Consider the following 21,134-nt stretch of genomic DNA (forward strand, 5'->3'; position numbering starts at 1 on the left):
AAAAAGTCAGAAAACCCAAATCTGTCCGATGTTGGGAAGCACGTTCCTGCTTCAGCAGCTGTCATCTGTGAAACTGGCAGCGCCATGTTTTTAAAAAGGCCGCGTTGCAGGAAAACAAAGGGAGAATTCCCATCTCCACTCAAGGAGCCCTGGCGCGGGCCGGATGGAAACCTTTGGCGGGCCAGATCCTGGCCTGCGGGCCATATGTTGGACAACTTTGCTCTATATCTTTCCCACTAGTTGGTGACCTATAGAATACACCCAGAAATGCAATTGTACTTCAATTGTTTCTTAGCTCTAATCAAATAGGTTCTGTCCTTGACCCTTCTAGGACATCCTCTCTCTCCAGCACTGTGATGTTCTCCTTAATCACCTTGTGTCAAGGAATATTTAGTACCTGCCCTTTTTTTGAGCCAGATATCCATTATCACCATGACATCATATTTCTATCTACGCCTGCAGCTCACCAACCTTATTTACTGTACTCTGTGCATTCATACACATGGACAGTGAACCTAATTTAGACCTTATTACATTCCCTCCTACTCAGACCTCACTTAAATACCTTACTATTGGCTGTAAACTGCCTTTGCACATTCTGAGGTTCAAAAAGGCTCTACAGAAATGCAAGTTATTTCTTGTAAGATGAGTCTAGAATTGTGAATTTTATTTCCAAGTATATTCAAATATCTTATTTCAAACCATGGCTCAGTTTGATGCTAACAGAAGACAAAGCTGAGATTTTAGTCAATTGATGAACACAAAGATGATTAAACACATAGCAAGAATGGTCATGACCGCAATGATTCTTCAATTCAACTCAATGGCTCTCAATACCACAGTGCTTCCAACAGAAGGAGAAACCTTTTTTATTTTGACGCATTTAACAATCTTTTCTCTTATTTCCTTTACTGCTAGAATGTAAATAATTGGACTGACTAAAGGACTTAGGGTAACATACAAAATAGCAAAAGCAATACGAACACTGGGGGGACTGTACCCAACATAGAATAATGCAGAATAAAGGACCACAGTGGGGAAAAAGAAACTAATGACTAACACATGACCCACACAGGTTAATAAAGCCTTTTTCTGCTCCAAGGAGGCAATTTTTACTGATTTAGCTATTTTGATGTAGGAACAGACAATCATAACAAAACTTGGGAGGACTAATAACACATTCAGAACTAAGTTTAAAAATTTAACAGAGATTGCATCTGTGCAAATCAGGCTCATTACCGACAGCATCTCACAAAAGGAATTATAAACTTCATTTCGCCCACAAAACGGAAAAATGGAAGTTAAAACTATTGGAGGCAAGAAGCAAGCCATGCATATGACCCAGCTAAGTCCTGCCATTTTGACAAAAAAATAATCTCTTCTCAGGGATAAATAATATCGGGGGTTGCATATTTCTACTGAACGGTCATAAGCCATCACAGTGAGTAGCAACATCTTTGCTGCTGACATACTGTGGACAAAATACATTTGAATAAAGCAGTTACCCCACAGAATAATTTTAAAGTCCAATATAAGCCTCACCAGCATTCCAGGAAAGACTGAACTAGTCAACACCAGATCCATTACTGCCAGGTTAGCAACAAGGAAGTACATGGGTACATGCAAGCGTTTGTCTGTCGTAACCATGTACAGTACAGTAACATTCCCAATAATTATTAATATATATACAATCAGAAACAGGGATGACAGGCCTGACCGTAAGTCTTGATGTTCTGGAAGTCCAACAAGCATGAATCCTGTGACTGGGTACCGTCTTTGATCTGACTCGGCCATTAACTGGTTTCCCCCTATTGAATTAATAATTGTGAATCAGCAAGGGGCGCAATAGCCTCATTGTATAAGCCAGCAGAGACCCGCAAAACATTAGTGACCAAATTAGTATTTTTATTGTAGCAGTTCGTTAAATACAGGATTTCTAGTTATTCTTTCACCAAAATTCAAAACTCACTCTGGAAAAAGCTACAAAAATCTGTCCACGTGTAAAAACAGGCCTAAGAATATAAGCAGAAATTTTATCAAGAGTACGACTTTGTGACTTGCTAATAGTCATAGAATATGAAAGTCTAATCAGGAACTGTTTTCTCCTGAGTTGAAAAGGAAGGTTTACAATGGCTCAATATTATTCAAGGAATTAAAACACTCTATTTCCATGAAATCTGCCTGTTATAATTTCAGCACCTATCATTGATGAAAACAGCTTCTGAACTACCAATCTCCTTCCATGGCAAAGTCCTTAACTAGGATTCAAGTTTCGTAGCAACATCATAATTGCTCCTTCCTTGAGTCTAAGTCTGTGCAGTGGCATGGCCATTGTAGTTAGAAACTCTGGACTGTATAGACTGTTATCATCTTCGTCTATAGAATCAATGCTGATGTATTCTTTTAATTCACCCGACAGCTTTTCTGAAACTTTTTTCATTCAAATTTAGTGAACCTTCATTGTTAGTACAAAGAATAGCTTTCGAATATTAAGTTGTATCAAATAATTGTCCCTGCCATTTGCCATACTTAACCAATTCCATCAGCTCATCCATCCCTCCCATGCCATTCCCTATCCTTCCCATTCCATCCCTCTCATGCCATCTCCATCCCATTCCTTCCATTGGTCCCATCAATCCCATCCCTCATGGAAACAATCTCTCCAACCAGGGTAACTTTGTTGTTGGGCTCCCCTTACCTTCCGCTGTTTGTTCTCCACCAACCCTCCCACTCCGCTGCCACTGCCGCCACCAACCGTTGGCCACCACACATGTCACATGCTCCAGTCCTCTGCATGCCCCACGTGCCTTCATGTACCGTCCACCAATTAAACCCACCAGCAGACGAGCCCCTTAAATTGACCAATCAAAACAGTCCAGACAGACAAAAACTGAGTATTATTATTGTAGATATTTTTCCAGATAGTTCCTACACTTTCACAAAGCCAGATTTTACCCTGAAGGCAGAAACAAGAAAACTGGGAGCAAGGGAAGGAGATGAAGGGTTTTAAAAGGAGGATTTTAAAGGCAGGGAGCAAGAGAAGGACTTGAGAAAGAATTGTAAAAGTCAACGGTGAAATGAATAAAATAAGGCCTTCCAATGTGGAACAGGAAATAAGCAGTAATATGGTGCTAAGAGTGCACAGGATGGCTGGAGATTGGTCACACAGGGTAGTGTGAAGGCACAAAGGGAGCTGAGGCAGGATCTTCAGTTTAATTTGTTGGGACACAGGTAGCTAGTAATGGACATGGGTACTAATGGATTTGTATTAAGAGGATGTGTGAGGAGTTCTGAATTAGCTGTAATTCAGGGAAGGAAAGAAGTGTGCAGGCCAGCTAGGAAAGCATTGCAGAAAGCAATCCCCCAGATAATAATGAGTTCCAGGAGTAATATGGATTTAAGTAACAGCAATCTGCAATTATACAGCCCCTTAACATAGTAAACCCCCCCCCCCCCCCAAGACATTTCACAGGAGTATAATCAGACAAAATTTGACATAGTCATAGAGCACTGAAACAGGCCCTTCGGCCCACCGAGTCTGTGCCGACCAACAACCACCCATTTATACTAACCCTACATTAATCCCATGTTCCCTACCACATCCCCACCATCCTCCTACCACCTACCCTAGGGGCAATTTACAATGGCCAAATTACCTATCAACCTGCAACTCTTTGGCTGTGGGAGGAAACTGGAGCATCTAGTGGAAACCTACACGGTCACAGGGAGAACTTGCAAACTCCACACAGACCGTACCCAGCACTGAACCTGGGTCACTGGAGCTGTGAGGCTGCAGTGCTAAACACTGCGCCACTATGCTGCCCCATACAGCCACATAAGGAAATATTAGAGCAGGTGACCAAAAGCTTGGTCAAAGAGGTAGGTTTTAAGGAGTATCTTAAAGGAGGAAAAAAAGGTAGAGAGATTTAGGGAGAGCGCTCCAGTACATGGGACCCAGGCAACAGAAGGCATGGCATGGGGGAAATGAAAATCAGTGCCATGCAAGAGTCCAGAATTGGAGGAGTGAGTTGTAGGGCAGAGATAGGGAAGCAAGAAACTATGGAAGGATTTGAACACAAGGATGGGAATTTTAAATCTGAGGTGTTGCCGGAACCGGAGCCAGTGTAGGTCAGCGAGCAATGTTCCAAGTAGGTTCCACAGTAACTGGGTGTTAGGCAAGAACCTCAGGTTGGGATCCAATGCAATTAACAGCTTACTCTAAAGTCCTGTTATAAATAGTTGCAAGACTTTACTTAAATTTACCAGTGGTATACTTTTATGAAAAAGGTTGCAATGTAGATCCATTTCTGTAACATAGCAAGAGAAAACAGCTTTTGGAGCTTTCAAAAATATGTCCTTGAAATTGAGGTAGCTTGCTGGATAGATATCAATGTTTGTATTAAAGTATGTACAGATATAGTAAAACACTGGAGGACAGAACTATAACATCCAAAATCCCAAATGAGACAGACCTGCAGGACATCTATCTTATTCTATTCAAGTATACATTTTTCTGACTATTCCCCTGCCACTGCATGAGCATGCTAGTTGTGCAGCCACTCATTACACCCCAACTAAGTGCAGAGACACACCCGTTTGCAGCCCTACTGTCATGCAAACTTTGATCTCCCTTCCAAACCCACAGGAAAATTAAAGTTCTTGGCATCCTCCAAAGGCTGCTCAGCTAAAATAAAGACACAAAACAGTCTTGGAAAATCCTAGCCTTCAAAGCTGCCTAACTGCTCTTTATAACTTATACCTATTGCTTTCACATGCTCTATACTATTGCTCTTAGCTACTTTTGCATTCTTGTCTGTGGCAAAGCACCAAGCGTGTATCAAATAGTGATTCTGTGAAAACGAGGTAATTGATTCTACAGTGCAATATTTATTTCAGTTTCATCTTTAATTTTTGCAAGCAGAAAGAGAGCCACATTTCACAGGCGGTTTATCTTAACTGTGAGATCATAATCACCTGAGATCTTGCTTGGTGCACTGCTGTACAGAGAGGAACAATGATACACTGCAGTTTTTAAATCCCACTGCCTGATTCAATATATTACATCATCCAAAGCGCTTGATTAATGTGAACCACCCATCTTCAGATGCAGAAAATTAATTCCATATAGTTGATCAGGCACAGACAGACTCCTGAAAATACAAAACATTTTGAAATAATGCAAAGTGTTAATATGCACATTACCATAGGAAACAGCAGGTACTATTCACTGCTTTGCCGCTGACCAAAGAACTTGCATCTATTCAACATCAACTGTCCAAACTGCTTTACACCCAATTAAATACCATTGAAGTGCAGTCACTGTTGTAATGTAGTAAATGCAGCAGCCAATTTGCATACAACACGATCCCATAAACAGCAATGTGATAATGACCAGATCTTCTGTTTTAGGTGTGGGTTGAAGGGCAGATCTGGCTCAAGAGGCTGAATGGCTTACTCCTGTTATGTTCTGATGAATAATACATAGGACTTCCAGAAGAAGATTCGATGCTGCAATGGAGTAAGGAGGGGATTATGAATTAATTCTGGATTAATGAAAGAATGTAAACAAAACTTACTTCCTGATCTATTTACCTTATGATATTAGGAACAGAAATTAAATTTGTGCATTAAGTGGTGTGATATTTCTATTGTAAATGTGTACCTTATTGATCTATTGGTATCTGTTACTGTCTATCCGTTCCAGTATACCCTTCTTCCATGACTCCTTACCTTAAGCAAACACCCATCACGAGGATGGAGAGAGGATCTGTTGTTGGGTTATATAAAATTTGGTAATAGGCTCCATAAGCAGGAAAGATCTGCACCAATCAATTAAAAAGAGACAGCCTAACATGCATTTTCACAATAACTTTCACAATCACAGTATGTCCAAAAGCACTTTGGAGCCAATTAAGTACTTTTAAGATCATATAAAGTTTTGATGCCAGGATACTGAAAGGCGGGAGGGTCCATCAGCAAGAAAGATCTGCGGTGAGCAATTAAAGCTTTAGTGCTTAAACCTCTAGTTTCTGAAAATAAGTGGCAATTAATAATATAGTAAAATTTCATTGCAAACATGACGTGCCCGAAAGTAGGGAGCCACATGGCCCCCTCAACCCGTTGCTAAGCCAGCCTCCTCTTCTCACCCATCAACTGGCCCCCACTCCTCCTCCCCACCCCTTCCTCCCTCCTTCTCTCCCACCTTCCTCCCTCCTCTCTGACCCCTTCCCTACCCCACTCCAGCCACTTACCCCACCTCCCCTGCACCCCCTCCTCTTCTTCCTTCACTCCCTTCCCCTCCACCCTTTCCTTTCCCTCATTTTGTTACTCACTCCACCCCTTCCCCATCCCTGCACCCCCACTCAATCCCCCTCCTCGGTCTCTCTCCACCAACTCCCCTCCCCCATCCTAGACTCATGCCCCGTCACCCCCACCCCAATGCCCCCTGACCCCCAATGCACCATCTCCTCCCAATGCCCCATCCCCTTAATTCCCCATCTTCCCAATACCCTTTCCCCCTACAATTCCCCCATTTCCTCCAATGCTCCCTGTCCCCCATTGCCCTTTCCCTCCCCAATACCCTCTATTCCCCCCAATTCCCCTGTCCGCTTTCCCTCCGTTGCCTCCCGTCCACCCAGTTCCCCCCGCCCCAATGCCCCTTTCCCAATTCCCCTGTCCCCTTCCCCCCCAATGACCTCAGATCCCCAATGCCCCTTCCCTCCCAATGACCTCAGATCCCCAATGCCCCTTCCCCCCAATTCCCCTGTCCCCTTTCCCCCACTGCCTCCTGTCCTCCCAGTTCCCCCTTCTCCCAATTCCCCTGTCCCCTTCCTCCAATGCTCCCTGTTCCCCAATCCCCCTTCTCCCAATTCTTCTGTCCCCTTTGCCCCCCAATGCTCCCCACCCTCCTCCCAATTACCCCAGTACCTCACTGAATCTGCGCCGTTTGACGCCCCGGGAGAAAAGGCGGGAAAGGTGAGCCTGACGGAAAAGAGGTTAAAAACCTGCGGGAGAGAGCGAAGAAGCCTCAATAAATATAAAGGTAACCAGCCCCTGCGTGTCGAGCGGGTTCGAAGGGCGGAAACCGGCGACAAAAGCAAAGAATCTTCGAATTATTAAAAAAAAACATCTGAAGCAAAATAGTCGCCGGCCTCAGTGCCCAGGCGCATTGCGTCTGGCCGGTCACCTGACCGGAGCACATGACCTCACTGTGATCTACCTGGAGATTTGGAAACTCACCTGTGGCCTGTAGCTCAAACAGTATAGGGAGGGAGATTGGTGAACATTGGAGGATGCACATAATCATGGGGTGGAATGGGACAATTATTGATTTGAAAAAGGAATCTGAGATCCAAAAGGTGTTTGAGGGAGATGTTGATGAAGTATAAAGATCATATGATGTTAAGAAATAGGAGCAGAAATAGGCCATTTGGCCCCTTGAGCCTGCTCTGCCATTCAATACGATCATGGCTGATCTGATTGAGGCCTTAACTCCACTTTCCTGCCTGCCTTCCCCATCTCCCCTGCCATAATCCTTGTAGATCAAAAATGTGTCTAACTCAACCTTGAATATATTCAATGACCCAGCCTCCACTGCTCTCTGGGGAAGAGAATTCCAAAGATTAATGACCCTCTGAGAGAAGAAATTCCTCCTCATCTGCAACTGTACCACCTAGTTATAGAGCCTTAGAGTCAATTACAGCAAAAAGAAGGCCATTCAGTCCATTGAGTCCATGCTGTCTCTCCAAGGAGCTATGCTGTCTGTCTCACTCCCTGGCTCGATCCCCATTGCCCTGCAACTCTATTTCTCTCAGGTGGTCATCCAACTTCCTTTTGAAGTCATTGATCGTCTCTGCTTCCACCAACTTTGTGGGCAGCCAGTTCCAGGTCATTACCATGCGCTGCATAAAAAGGTGCTTCCTCATATTCCCCCTGTATCTTTTGCCCAAAACATTCAACCTGTGTTCCCTAGTCCTTATAACATTTGTTAATGGGAACAGTTTTTCCTTGTCTAGCTTATCTAAGCCTGTCATAATCTTGTACATTTCTATTAAATCTCCCCTTTGTTTTGAGAACAACCCCAGCTTTTCCAACCTAAGCTTGAAACTAAAATCCTCCATCCCTGGAACCATTCTGTAAATCTCCTCTGCATTCTTTCAAGGACCCTCACATCCTTCCTAAAGTGTGGTGACCAGAATTACACATAATACTCCAGTTGGGGCCTAACCAGAGCTTTATAAAGGTTCAACATAACATTCTGCTTTTGTACTCAATGCCTCTATTTATGAATCCCAAGATCCCATATGCTTTACTAACCACCCTCTCAATATGTCCTTCCACCTTCAACGATCAATGCACATACACCCCCAGGTCCCTCTGTTCCTGCCCACTTTTTAGAGCTGTGCCATTAAGTATATATTGCCTCTGCCTATCCCTTCTGCCAAAATGCATGAACTCTCATTTGTCAGTATTGAATTCCATCTGCCCCCTCTCTGCCCATTCTATGTTCTGCCTAGATTCCCTATGAGGGGGGAAACATTCTCTCAGCATCTACCCTAAGTATGGTGGAACCAGGCTTGTGTGAAGCAGTTGGGCTGAATGGCCTGCTGCTATGCTGTAGACTTCATATAAATCTATGAAATTGTGCTGTGCTATGCTAGTAAAACCCAATTACCTACATTGAAATCCATTTGCCACAGTTCTGCCCATTCATTTAACCTATTGTTACAACCAGGTGAGACAGGGGTCTAAGTGGTTCTCTCTCAGCCTTTGCCTGGTCTAACCGTAACAGAGTTTAATTTTTTAAAACACAGTTTTTAGCTCCCCCTCAGTGAATCCTGGTTCATTGCTTTCCAATTGTAAGGCAAAGAAATCAGACAGGTTTCCTTAGATTTAAACAAGAAAGGTGGAAGTTTATTAATCTTAAACTCTATCCCAGTTAACGACTACGAATAGGCAACACAACCACGCTAGCATGCATACGTGAGAAAGAAAAAGTAAAAAGAATAAAGGGGAAAAGTTTTAGGCAATAGATGGATTGTAATTACAGTCCTTTGAGCTCAATGTGGAGTCTTTGGTTGCTGGTAAGTCTTGCTGTTTGTTGAGGCCCAGTGCACACTTTCACTTGTTTCAAGGTAGGATTCTTCTCTCTCTTGAGGTTTAAATGACTTCAGTGGGTCTGGAGGCTTGAGAGAAAGCAAGAGAGAGCCAGCCAGGAGAGAGGCTGTCTTGTTCCAGGTTCAGTTACAATCTGTAGTCTGACCAAACTGTCCTGTGAGCACAATTCAAAACTCCAAGTTGGCCTGCAGGTTAGTCATGTGACTAACTGTTTAAACAAACTCCTGCGATTGTGGATTCTAAAGCTCTCAGTGGAGGGGTGGTGGTGGGGGGAGGTGTAGTGCTGTCTCTTACCCCGACAAGATGTGGATCACCATTACCCAGCCCGTTCTCTGTTAATTGAATCAATGAGCAATTCTTTTGTCTCTCCAAGCACTGTCACTTAGCTGCAAATGTCCTCCAGCCAGGTGTATGGTGATCTCTTTTTAAACAAGTAATTTCTTCACTCCAGCAACAGTTTAAAATTAATGTTCATATGACAAAATTAATATGCCTCATTCTTGGCAGGTGCGGGGCTTCATGACACTATCAATATCGCTTTGTAATTTTACACTTCTGTCTAACTGCTTACAATGCTGCCTATCTTTGTATCATCAGCAATTGTATAAGTGGCCATCATTTCAGTTAATAATAAATATGTAGAACAGTGGAGTCCCCAACACAGATCCTTATGGGACACGATTTGTCACATCATTTCAATGTCCATCATATTTATAAAGGTAAAAGCAAAATACTGCAGATGCTGGAAATCCGAAATAGAAACAAGAAATGCTGGAAATACTCAGCAGGTCTGGCAGCATCTATGGGGAGAGAAGCAGAGTTAACGTTTCAGGTCAGTGACCTTTCATCAGAACTGGCAAATATTAGAAATGTAGTAGCAAGTAAAGCGGGGGTGGAGCAAGAGGTAACAAAAGTGAAGGTGTTGATAGGTCAAGGTCACAGAGAATAACTGACCAGAAGGTCATGGAGCAAAGGCAAATGGTATGTTAATTGTGTGGTGAAAGACAAAGTGTTAGTGCAGAGAGGGTGTTAATTGACAGAAAACTGAACAGCCTGGCCCCAAGCACAAACATGAATAAAAACAGTGGGTAGGCACAGTAGAAACAAACTAAAATAAAATAAACAAAGAAAAAAGTAAAAATAACTAAAAATAAAAAGGGGGGCCCATCATGCTCTGAAATTATTGAACTCAATGTTCAGTCAGGCAGACTGTAGTGTGCCTAATCGGTAAATGAGATGCTGTTCCTCAAGCTTGCGTTGATATTCACTGGAACACTGCAGCAATCCCAGGACAGAGATGTGAGCATGAGAGCAGGGGAGAGTGTTGAAATGGCAAGCAACCGGAAGCTCGGGGTCCTGCTTGTGGACTGAGCGGAGGTGTAATGCAAAGCGATCACCCAGTCTGCGTTTGGTCTCCCCAATGTAGAGGAGACCACGTTGTGAGCAGCGAATACAGTATACTAAATTGAAAGAAGTACAAGTAAATCGCTGCTTCACCTGAAAGGAGTGTTTGGGGCCTTGGATAGCGAGGAGAGAGGAGGTAAATGGGCAGGTATTATACCTCCTGCGATTGCAGGGGAAGGTGCCGTGGGAAGGGGACGAGGTGGTGGGGGTAATGGAGGAGTGGACCAGGGTGTCACGGAGGGAACGATCCCTTTGGAATGCTGACAGGGGAAGGGAGGGGAAGATGCGTTTGGTAGCGGCATCACGCTGGAGGTGGTGGAAATGGCGGAGGATGATCCTTTGGATATGGAGGCTGATGGGGTGGAAAGTGAGGACAAGGGAAACCCTGTCGTGGTTCTGGGAGGGAGGGGAAGGGGTGAGGGTAGAGGTGCGGAAAATGGGCTGAACACGTTTGAGGGCCCTGCCAACCACAGTGGGGGGTGGGGGGGGGGGGGAATCCTCGGTTGAGGAAAAAGGAAAACATATCAGAAGCGCTGTCGTGGAAGGTAGCATCAGAGCAGACAGTGCTTCTAATATGTTCTTATTGTTTCTATTTATGAAGCACAAGATCCCATATGCTTTACTAACCACCCTCTCAATATGTCCTGCCACCGTTAAAGATCTATGCACATGCATCCCCAGGTCCCTCTGTTCCTGCACACTCTTTAGAACGGTGCCATTAAGTCTATATTCCCTCTCCCTATTCCTTCAGCCAAAATGCAACACCTCACACTTGTTAGTATTAAATTCCATCTGCCACCTGTCTGCCCATTCTGCTAGTCTATCTATGTCCTGTTGCAGGTGGTTCATATCATCCTCACTGTTTGGTGTCATCAGCAATTTTTGAGATTCTACTCTGTACTTTTCATCCAATTGAACAGAGTTCTGATGAAAGTTCCCAGACCTGAAACATTAACTCTGTTTCTCTCCCCACATGTCGCATAAGGATCTATGCTAGGGTCTCAACTATTCATTATATTTATTAGTGACTTAGATGTTGGGATAGAAAGCCACACATCCAAATTTACTGATGACACAAAGATAGACAGCATTGTAAACAGATAGATGGAAGCATAAACTTACAAAGAGATGTTGATAAAGTAAATGGGAAAACTGTGGCAAATGGATTTCAATTAGGCAAATGTGAGGTCATCCATTTTTTTCTTTAAAAAGGATAGAACAGGATACTTACTAATTGGTGAAAAGATAGAAACAGCGGAGATCCAAATAGACTTGGGGTTCCAGGCACATAGGTCATTTAAATATCACAAACAGGTACTGTTATGACCTCTAGACTTTGTAGCATAATTGTTTTTTATAAACTGATTTTAATGTAGTTTATGATAGAGTCTGAGAAGTCAGGTGACCCCACATCAACTCTGTTTAAAGACAAGACAGGGAGCTTGGTTACCAGGGCAACAAAGAACACAGATCAAAGACACTTTTGAAAAGCAGAGACTGTTTTCAGGTGTGTAACACCTGAAGAACAATGGTTTTCACCCTACCAGACTTTCAGATTGTAAATAAGGCGTCAGTAATTCTGAAAATGTAATTACGAATTGCAATTGCTAACACCTGGAAACAGTGGAAAGCCCGGGTGGCTCTGCTGTAGCCAGACTTGTGGACTTTGCATATTGGAAAAGAAAATTGGGTATTGACCTTTGATTCCAGATAAATGCAACAGATTTTCAGAAGGCAGACAGGCTGTAAGAAAGACCGGAAGAAGACCAGCGGTGGCAGTCTCAGAGAGGAGAGACAGTGAGAGAGAGCGGGACCACCCACTCTTAGAAGACTGATACAGTGAAAGGCTGTAAAGACTTGAACCTGTTTTGAGAGTTGAGGTTTGCAGAGAAGGAAAAAAAACACCAGGATCACCAGAGATTGCCTTTTTCACGGAAGTCCAGGTCGAAAGTGCTCGACAGAAGTGAGTGAAGAGGACATTGATTTAGAGAAAGGCCTGGGAGATCCAACCCATTGCAACTGGGAGGAGTTTGAGATTTTTAACCACAACGATTTTGCCATCAAGGAGGATTGTGTAACGTATAAGGGTAGTGTGAGGTTTTCAAGGGTTAGAACCATAAAAAAGTATGGCACAGAAGGAGGCCATTCAGCCCATTATGTCCGTGTCAGCCAAAAAAACTAGCCGACCAATCTAATCACACCTTCCAGCACCTGGTCCATAGCCTTGCTGGTTGCAGCACTTCAGGTGCATGTCCAGGTACCTTTTAAAAGAATTGAGGGTTTCTGCCTCCACCACGGTTCCTGGCAGTGAATTCCAGACACCCACCACCCTCTGGGTGAAAAGGTTTTTCCTCATGTCCCCTCTTATCCTTCTACCAATCAGCTTAAATCTGTGCCCCCCTGGTAAGTGACCTCTCCGGTAGGGGAAACAGGTCCTTCCTGTCTACTCTATCTCGGCCCCTCATAATTTTGTACACCTCAATTAAGTCACCCTCAGCCTCCTCTGTTCTAAGGAAAACAATCCTAGCCAATCCAATCTTTCTTCATAGCTGCAACTTTCAAGCCCTGGTTACATTCTTGTAAATCTCCTCTGTACTCTCTCCAGAGCAATTATGTTCATCCTGCAATGTGGTGACCAGAACTGTACACATTTCTCCAGCTGTGACCTAACCAGCGTTTTATACAGTTCCAGATTTTGTATTCTATGCCTCAGCCAATAAAGGAAAGCATTCCACATGCCTTCTCCACCACTTTAGCTACTTGTTTTACCACCTTTAGGGACCTGTGAACATGCAATCCAAGGTCTCTCATTTCTTCTACCCCTCTCAATATCCTCCCATTTATCGTGTATTCCCTTGCTTTATTTTCTCTCCCCAAGTGCATTACCTTCTCCGGATTGAATTCCATTTGCCACTTTTCCACCCACTCAACCAAACCATTGATATCATTCTGGAGTCCACAGCTGTCCTCTTCACTTTCAACGACACAACCAATTTTTTGTGACATCAGCAAATTTCCCAATCATGCCTCCCACATTTAAGTCCAAATCATTAATATATACCACAAACAGCAAGGGACCCAACACTGACTCCCGTGGAACGCCACTGGAAACAGGTTTTAATAAGTGAAGAAAATACTGTGACGAAAACCACACCTGCCAGATGGAAAAATATTAATTTTGTCATATGGAACATTATTTTTGAACTGTTACTGGCGGATTTATTATGGGGAATAAAGAAATGGCTGACCAACTAAATGTATACTTTGGTTCTGTCTTCACAAAGGAGGACACAAATATCATACCAGAAATGTTGGGGAACACAGGGCTTAGTGAGAGAGAAGAGCTGAAGGAAATCAGTATGAGTAGAGAAATGATGTTGGGGAAATTGATGGGATTGAAGGCCGATAAATCCCCAGGGCCTGATGGTTTACATCCCAGAGCACTTAAGGAAGTGGTCCTAGAAATAGTGGATGCATTGGTGGTCATCTTCCAAGATTCTATAGACTCTGGAACAGTTCCTACAGATTGGAAGGTAGCTAATGTAACCCCATTATTTAAAAAGGGAGGTAGAGAAAAAAACAGGGAATTATAGACCAGTCAGCCTGACATCGGTAGTGGGGAAAATTCTAGGGTCCATTATCAAAGATTTTATAGCAGAGCACTTAGAGAACAGTGGTAGAATTGGGCTGAGTCAACACGGATTTATGAAAGGGAAATCATGCTTGACAAATCTACTAGAATTCTTCGAGGATGTAACCAGTAGAGTTGATGAGGGGGAGCCAGTGGATGTGGTTTATTTGAACTTTCAGAAGGCTTTCGACAAAGTCCCACATAAGAGATTAGCATGTAAAATTAAAGCGCATGGGATTGGGAGTAGTGTACTGTGATAGATAGAAAATTGGTTGGCGGACAGGAAACAAAGAGTAGGGATAAATGGGTCTTTTTCCGAGGAGGATGCAGAGAGGCTTCAGGGTGATTTGGACAAGTTGAGTGAGTGGGCTAATGCATGGCAGATGCAGTATAATGTGGATAAATGTGAGGTTATCCACTTTGGTGGCAAAAACAGGAAGGCAGATTATTATCTGAACGGCTATAAACTGAGAGAGGGGAATATGCAGCAAGACCTGGGTGTTCTCGTACACCAGTCGCTGAAGGTAAGCATGCAGGTGCAACAGGCAGTTAAAAAGGCAAATGGTATGTTGGCCTTCATAGTGAGAGGATTCGAGTACAGGAGCAGGGATGTCTTGCTGCAATTATACAGGGCCTTGGTGAGGCCACACCTGGAATATTGTGTGCAGTTTTGGTCTCCTTATCTGAGGAAGGATGTTCTTGCTATAGAGGGAGTGCAGCAAAGATTTACCAGACTGATTCCTGGGATGGCGGGACTGACGTATGAGGAGAGATTGAGTCGGTTGGGATTATATTCGCTGGAGTTCAGAAGAGTGAGTGGGGATCTCATAGAAACCTATAAAATTCTAACAGGACTTGACAGGGTAGATGCAGGAAGGATGTTCCTGATGGTGGGGGAGTGCAGAACCAGGGGTCATAGTCTAAGGATACAAGGTAAACCTTTCAGAACTGAGATGAGAAATTTCTTCACCCAGAGAGTGGTGAGCCTGTGGAATTTGCTGCCACAGAAAGCGGTTGAGGCCAAAACATTGTATGTTTTCAAGAAGGAGTTAGATATAGCTCTTGGGTATAAATGGATCAAAGGGTATGGGGCAAAAGCGGGAACAGGTTACTGAGTTGGATGATCAGCCATGATCATAATGAATGTTCGAGCAGGCTCAAAGGGCCTATTCTCTGCTCCTATTTTCTATGTTTACTGGACATTGAACAAACTTGTTTAAAAAGACCACAGAACAGTGGCTGACAACATGGCTGCACATTTCCATTCTAAAAGACAATTGCATGGAGAGACAATGGGTGTACGCCCTGATCCAATTAGTCAGATGGGTTTTGTCAATAGTGATGATTAAAAGACATTGAGAGTCATTGACTGTGTAAGAGCCAGTATTCCACCACTGAGAGTGTCTGGTAAGCATGGAGGAATGCACAAACCTTGCAGGAGAGACTGTTCCAAACAAGGGGGCTAGTCACATGACTAACCTACTAACCAACTTGGAGTTAATTGAATTGTGCTCACAGAACAGTTTTTGGAAGAGACTGCAATTGAACTTCAAGGAGGAAGGTCTCCCCCTCTCTCTCTCACACGCAAAGTCCCAGTGACCCAAGGAAGTAACTTAAGCCTCAAGACAGAAGACCAGCGAAACAAGTTTAAAAGTGTGCACTGTGCCCCAACGAGAACTGCAAGATTTAACTTCAATCAACGACTTTACATCCAACCCAAATCCAGTAGCTGAACTCCATCCAGTACTTCAAACCTTTCTCCTTTAATTCTTCTCCTCCACTGTCTCTATTTGTGTGTGTGTTTAACACGTATGCATGCAAGCATGGTTGTGTCATGTATTTTTAGTAGTTTTAACTGAGTTAGAGTTTTAAGGTTTATAAACATACACCTTTCTTGTTTAAATCTGAGAAAACCTGTCTGGTTGATTTCTTTACAATTACAATTACAGAACAGTGAGCAAGGACTCACTGAGGGGAAGCTAAAAACACTGTGTTTTAAAAGTTAAACCCTGTTATGGCCAAACCAGGAAAAGGCTGAGAGGGGAGCCCTAGACCCCTTTCTCACCTGGTCATAATAATACCTTTCTTTGTAATTTGAGGTATCAGCCTCTTACTAAGTACTATTTAGCTAATGGGGGTTTTTAGTTTAGCTGTTTTAATAAAAGTCTTAAAATGTGAAATCTTGTCGTGTAATTATTTAAATTGGTTTGGGAGTTCCTATCTCATGTTTTAACGTTAATGGTCTCACTGAGGTCTCACTGAAAATAATCTAAAAGGCTGGCCTTTATAACTGGAAGACTAAAATACAAGGGGGTAGAATTCATATTTCAGCTGTACAAAGCCCTCCTTAGACCACACCTGGATTACTGTGAGCAGTTCTAGGCACCACACCTTCGGAAGGATATATTGGCTTTGGAGGGAGTGCTGTGTCGATTCTCCAGAATGATAGCTAGACTCGAGGGTTAATTATGAGGAGAGATTATACAAACTAGTGTTGTATTCCCTGGAATTTAAAAGGTGATTTGATCGAAGTTTTCAAGATATTATAGGAAACAGGGTAGATAAAGAGAAACTATTTTCACTGCTTGGGGAACTTACGACGAGGGGGCAGAGACTAAAAATTAGAGCCTTTCAGGATGCAATTATGAAACACTTCTACACACAAAGGGTGGTAGAAGATTGGAACTCTGTTCTGGAACTGGAAATTGATGTTCAATCAATTGTTAATTTTAAAACTATGATTGATAGACTTTTGTTATCCAAAATTTTTAAGGGATATGGGACAAAGGCAGGTATGTGGAGTTAGGTCACAGATCAGCCATGATCTCGTTAAATGGGGGAACAGACTTGAGAGGCTAAATGGTCATCTCATGTTCCTATGTTCCTGGTTGGCATCCTTTCATCTACGAGTGACTATGGACACGCAGCAATCAATCCATTTAGGTGGGGTGTCTTCTCTTGGTGCACCTTTGCTGATGGCAGGCCAATCCTTGAGAGGCAGGTTCTGCCACAAGTGCCACACATGAAGCTGCCAAGTTGTTGTTTTTGACGTTGGCACTTGTTGCCAAGCTGATGTAGCAACTGGTCATCGTGGTAGTGCACACCAGTCCATGGGACGTGTCGCCATTTCCCTCTTTCACCAGCTAGTGACTCCCAGGTGCGATAGACCACATTTAGGGCCTTCATGCCATGCTTGCAAGCATCCTTGAAGCGGAACTTTGGGCGCACCACTGGCCCCAAAGATGTAGGTTTTAAGGAGCATCTTAAAGGAGGAGTGAGAGGTAGAGAGGCGAAGAGGTTTGGGGAGGAAATTCCAGTGTTTACAACAACTACATTCCATTTACTCACCTTGGTTCTGTAATCCTTAATACCTTTTGACGAACCAAAATCAATCAATCTCAGTTTTGAAATTTTCAATTGATCCCCCAGGTTCAACAGCTTTTTGGGGGAGAAAGTTCGAGACTTCCACAACCCTTTGTGTGGAGAAGGGTAGATATAATGAAACATTATCCCTGAACGGCTTAGTTCCAATTTTAATGTTATGGCCCCTTGTTTTGGACTCCCCCGCCACCAGAGGAAATAGGTTCTCTCCATCTAACCTATCAACTGCTTTGATCAGCTTGAACACTTCAATTAGGTTATCCCTTACTCTTCCATATTCTTGAGATATATGTGACCTGGCCCAGCAATGTTAATAACCCATCTCTAGTCGCCCTGCAAGTATGAAGAGTCAACTATGAAGTGTCAGCTTGCAGTCACATATAGGACAGAGCTGGTAGGGGTGATGGGTTCCCTTCCCTGAAGGACATTAGGGAGCCCATGTGGAGTTTTGCAACAATCCAGCAGCTTCCATGATCATTTTGTTCCTGGTGCCACCCCACAAATTACCAGAATTATAATATTTCATTTGTTCCCATTGGTAGGTTTTGAACTCAAATATTTCTACGTTGTTAGTCCACGACCAAGTGTTGCAGACTGGCATATTCCAAGGTCCAGGACTACGTGCTGAGGGACGCACTAAAGCTTGGACCAGCCACGGCAAAGGCTCAATGGGGAAAGGCCACTGTGTAAGGTCCTCCCGCTATAGTATACCGAGGGACTGGAACCCGTGTAAAACCCTATAGGCATCAAAAAATGTTTTTGCTGTGTAATGCAAATTACATTGCATATAAAACGGAATGGCAAGAGTTGTGAGGCTTCTGTTCTGTATCGAAGGAATTGCTATTGCACTTTCTGAAAAGTCAAATTTGAACTGTTTTGTAATGTATTTTTACAAATTTTTTATGCATAAAATATATTTTTGGAAAAAAAAGTGAAGACTCCTGCTCCAGAACTATCTGTGCCCTTTGCTAAGCTGTTCCAGTTCAGCTACAACACTGGCATCTACCCGGCAGTGTGGAAAATTGCCCAGGAATGTCCTGTCCACATTACCACCCCATCAGGAAGGTGTCGTTGACAGTGCTATTAAGCAACATGAACTCAGTAATAACCTGCTCACTGATGCTCAGTTTGGGTTCCACAAGGGCCACTCAGCTCCTGACCTCATTACAGCCTGGGTCTAAACATGGACAAAAGAGCAGAATTCCGGAGGTGAGGTGGGAGTGACTAGAGCATGGTTACCCGACCCGAACCCGACCTGGCCTGAGGAAATATGTTTGGGTTGGGTCGGGTCGCTCTTCCAGGTCCGGCATTCAGGCTCGGATCGGGTTGGACACAGTGACAGCCAGGGCATCAAGGAGGGAAAAGTGCATCAGACTCTGCACTAGTCTGTGAGTGATTCCATCCAAGGCAGAGCACAACCTCTTTAATATAATCAACTTCAGTCCAGTGGTTGGGTCAGGTTGGGTTGGGTGCGGGAAAAAAAATCAAAGGACTCGGGCCAGGTCGGGCTCGGGTCGGATGTGGTTCTGTCGGACTCGGGTTGGGTTTCAATTGCAGACCCAAGCAGGCCTTTAGGAGTGACTGCCCTTGACATTAAGGCAGCATTTTACCGAGTATGGCATCAAGGAGCCGTAGTAAAATTGAAGTCAGTGGGAATAAGGGGGGACTCTCCACTGGTTAGAGGATGGTTGTGGTTGTTGGAAGCCAATCATCTCAGCTCCAGGACATCACTGCAGGAGTTCCTCAGGGTAGTGTCCTAGGCCCAACCATCTTCAGCTGTTTCATCAATGACCTTCCTTCCATCATAAGGTCAGAAGTGGGGATATTCACTGATGATTGCACAATGTTCAGTTCCATTTGCGTCTTCTCAGATACTAAAGCAGCCTGTGCCCGCACGCTGGAAGATCTGGACAACATTCAGGCTTGGGCTGATAAATGCCAAGTAACATTCATACAAGCATACGAATTAAGAGCAGGAGTAGGCCACTCGGCCCCTCAAACCTGCTCCACCATTCAACAAGATCATGGCTGATCTGATTGCAAACTCAACTCCACATTCCCACTTACCCCCAATAACCTTTCACCCTCTTGCTTATCAAGAATCTGCCTCTGCTTTAAAAATATTCAAAGACTCTGCTTCCACCGCCTTTTGAGGAAGAGTTCCAAAGACTCATGACCCTCTGAGAGAAAAAATTTCTCCTCTTCTCTGTCTTAAATGTGTGACCCCTTATTTTTAAACAGTGACCCCTAGTTATAGATTCTCCCACAAGTGGAAACATCCTTTCCACATCCACCCTGTCAAGATCCCTCAGGGTCTTATATGTTTCAGCAAAGTCGCCTCTTTTTAAATTCCAGCGGATGCAAGCCTAGTCTGTCTAATCTTTCCTCATAAGACAGCCCGCCCATTTCAGGTATTAGTCTAGTAAACCTTCTCTGTACTGCCTCCAACGCATTTACATCCTGTCTTAAATAAGGAGACCAGTACTGTACACAGTACTCCAGATGTGGTCTCACCAATGCCCTGTATAGCTGAAGCATAACCTCCCTACTTTTGTATTTAATTCCCTTCGCGATAAATGATAACATTCTATTAGCTTTCCTAATTACTTGCTGTACCTGCATACTAACCTTTTGCGATTCATGCACTAGGACACACAGATCCCTCTGCATCTCAGGGTTCTGCAATCTCTCACCATTTAGATAATATCCTGTTTTTTATTCTTCCTGCCAAAATGTACAATTTCGCATTTTCCCACATTATACTCCATCGTTGCCCACTCACTTAACCCACCCCAAGGACTGCAGCGGTTCAAGAAGGCAGCTCACCATCATCTTCTCAAGGGCAATTAGGGATGGGCAATAAATGCTGCCCTTGACCAGCGACATCCACATCCCATGTATGGATAAAACAAATGCGCCAAGAATGATACAGCACAGAAGGATGCCGTTCGGCCCACTGTGTCTGTGATGGCTCTTTGAAAGAGCTATCCAATTAGTCCTTCTGCCTCTGCTCTTTTCCCATAGCCCTGCAATCTTTCTATTTCAAGTATTTATCCAATTCCCTTTTGAAAGTTAATATTGAAACTGCTTGCACCATCCAGATAAACCATGAAAATAAAATTCTCTTTATTCCCCCCTTCTTTAAACGTTCAAATAACTTATATTGAGTTTTCAGAGATACTTAGGAATGTAAAAAAAAAATGTAACGCCCGAACAGGGACTTGAACCCTGGACCCTCAGATTAAAAGTCTGATGCTCTACCGACTGAGCTATCCGGGCCCTGCTATAAAGTCTCCTAAACGTCTTCTTATTGGGCGACCAAACCTGATACATTCATAGCGCAATGACGTCACTGCGTCGGGATTTCCTCCAGTTCGCAACATTGTTGCTGCCTGCGGAGGGGATTCCCTGCAGCGCCTGGCGCTGGGATTCGTAACAAATACCGATCCGAAACTCACCAAAGCGTGAAGTATTTAAAATCTCCTGGAGGATGGACTGGAAGATGTGAATCCCCCACCAGTCGTTGTAATGTCTCAAGTTATTTCAAAGCGGTACAAGAGACTGCAGGATGATTGACACAGCATTTTATTGCAACTTTCAC

The 21,134-nt window shown here is 43.6% G+C and overlaps 1 protein-coding gene and 1 non-coding gene across 2 annotated transcripts; both read right to left on the reverse strand.

The window, feature by feature from the left end:
- Positions 1-810: 810 nt before the first annotated feature.
- Positions 811-1,794, reverse strand: LOC137368777 (olfactory receptor 6N1-like). The gene has a single exon (XM_068028979.1). It carries the CDS (start codon positions 1,792-1,794, stop codon positions 811-813), a length of 984 nt encoding a protein of 327 aa, XP_067885080.1.
- Positions 1,795-20,739: 18,945 nt separating this feature from the next.
- On the reverse strand, positions 20,740-20,812 carry trnak-uuu (transfer RNA lysine (anticodon UUU)). The gene has a single exon. It is a non-coding gene; the product is annotated as a tRNA-Lys (tRNA).
- Positions 20,813-21,134: the final 322 nt, after the last annotated feature.

This window comes from Heterodontus francisci, chromosome 4, assembly GCF_036365525.1.
Source record: "Heterodontus francisci isolate sHetFra1 chromosome 4, sHetFra1.hap1, whole genome shotgun sequence".
Taxonomy (NCBI): domain Eukaryota; kingdom Metazoa; phylum Chordata; class Chondrichthyes; order Heterodontiformes; family Heterodontidae; genus Heterodontus; species Heterodontus francisci.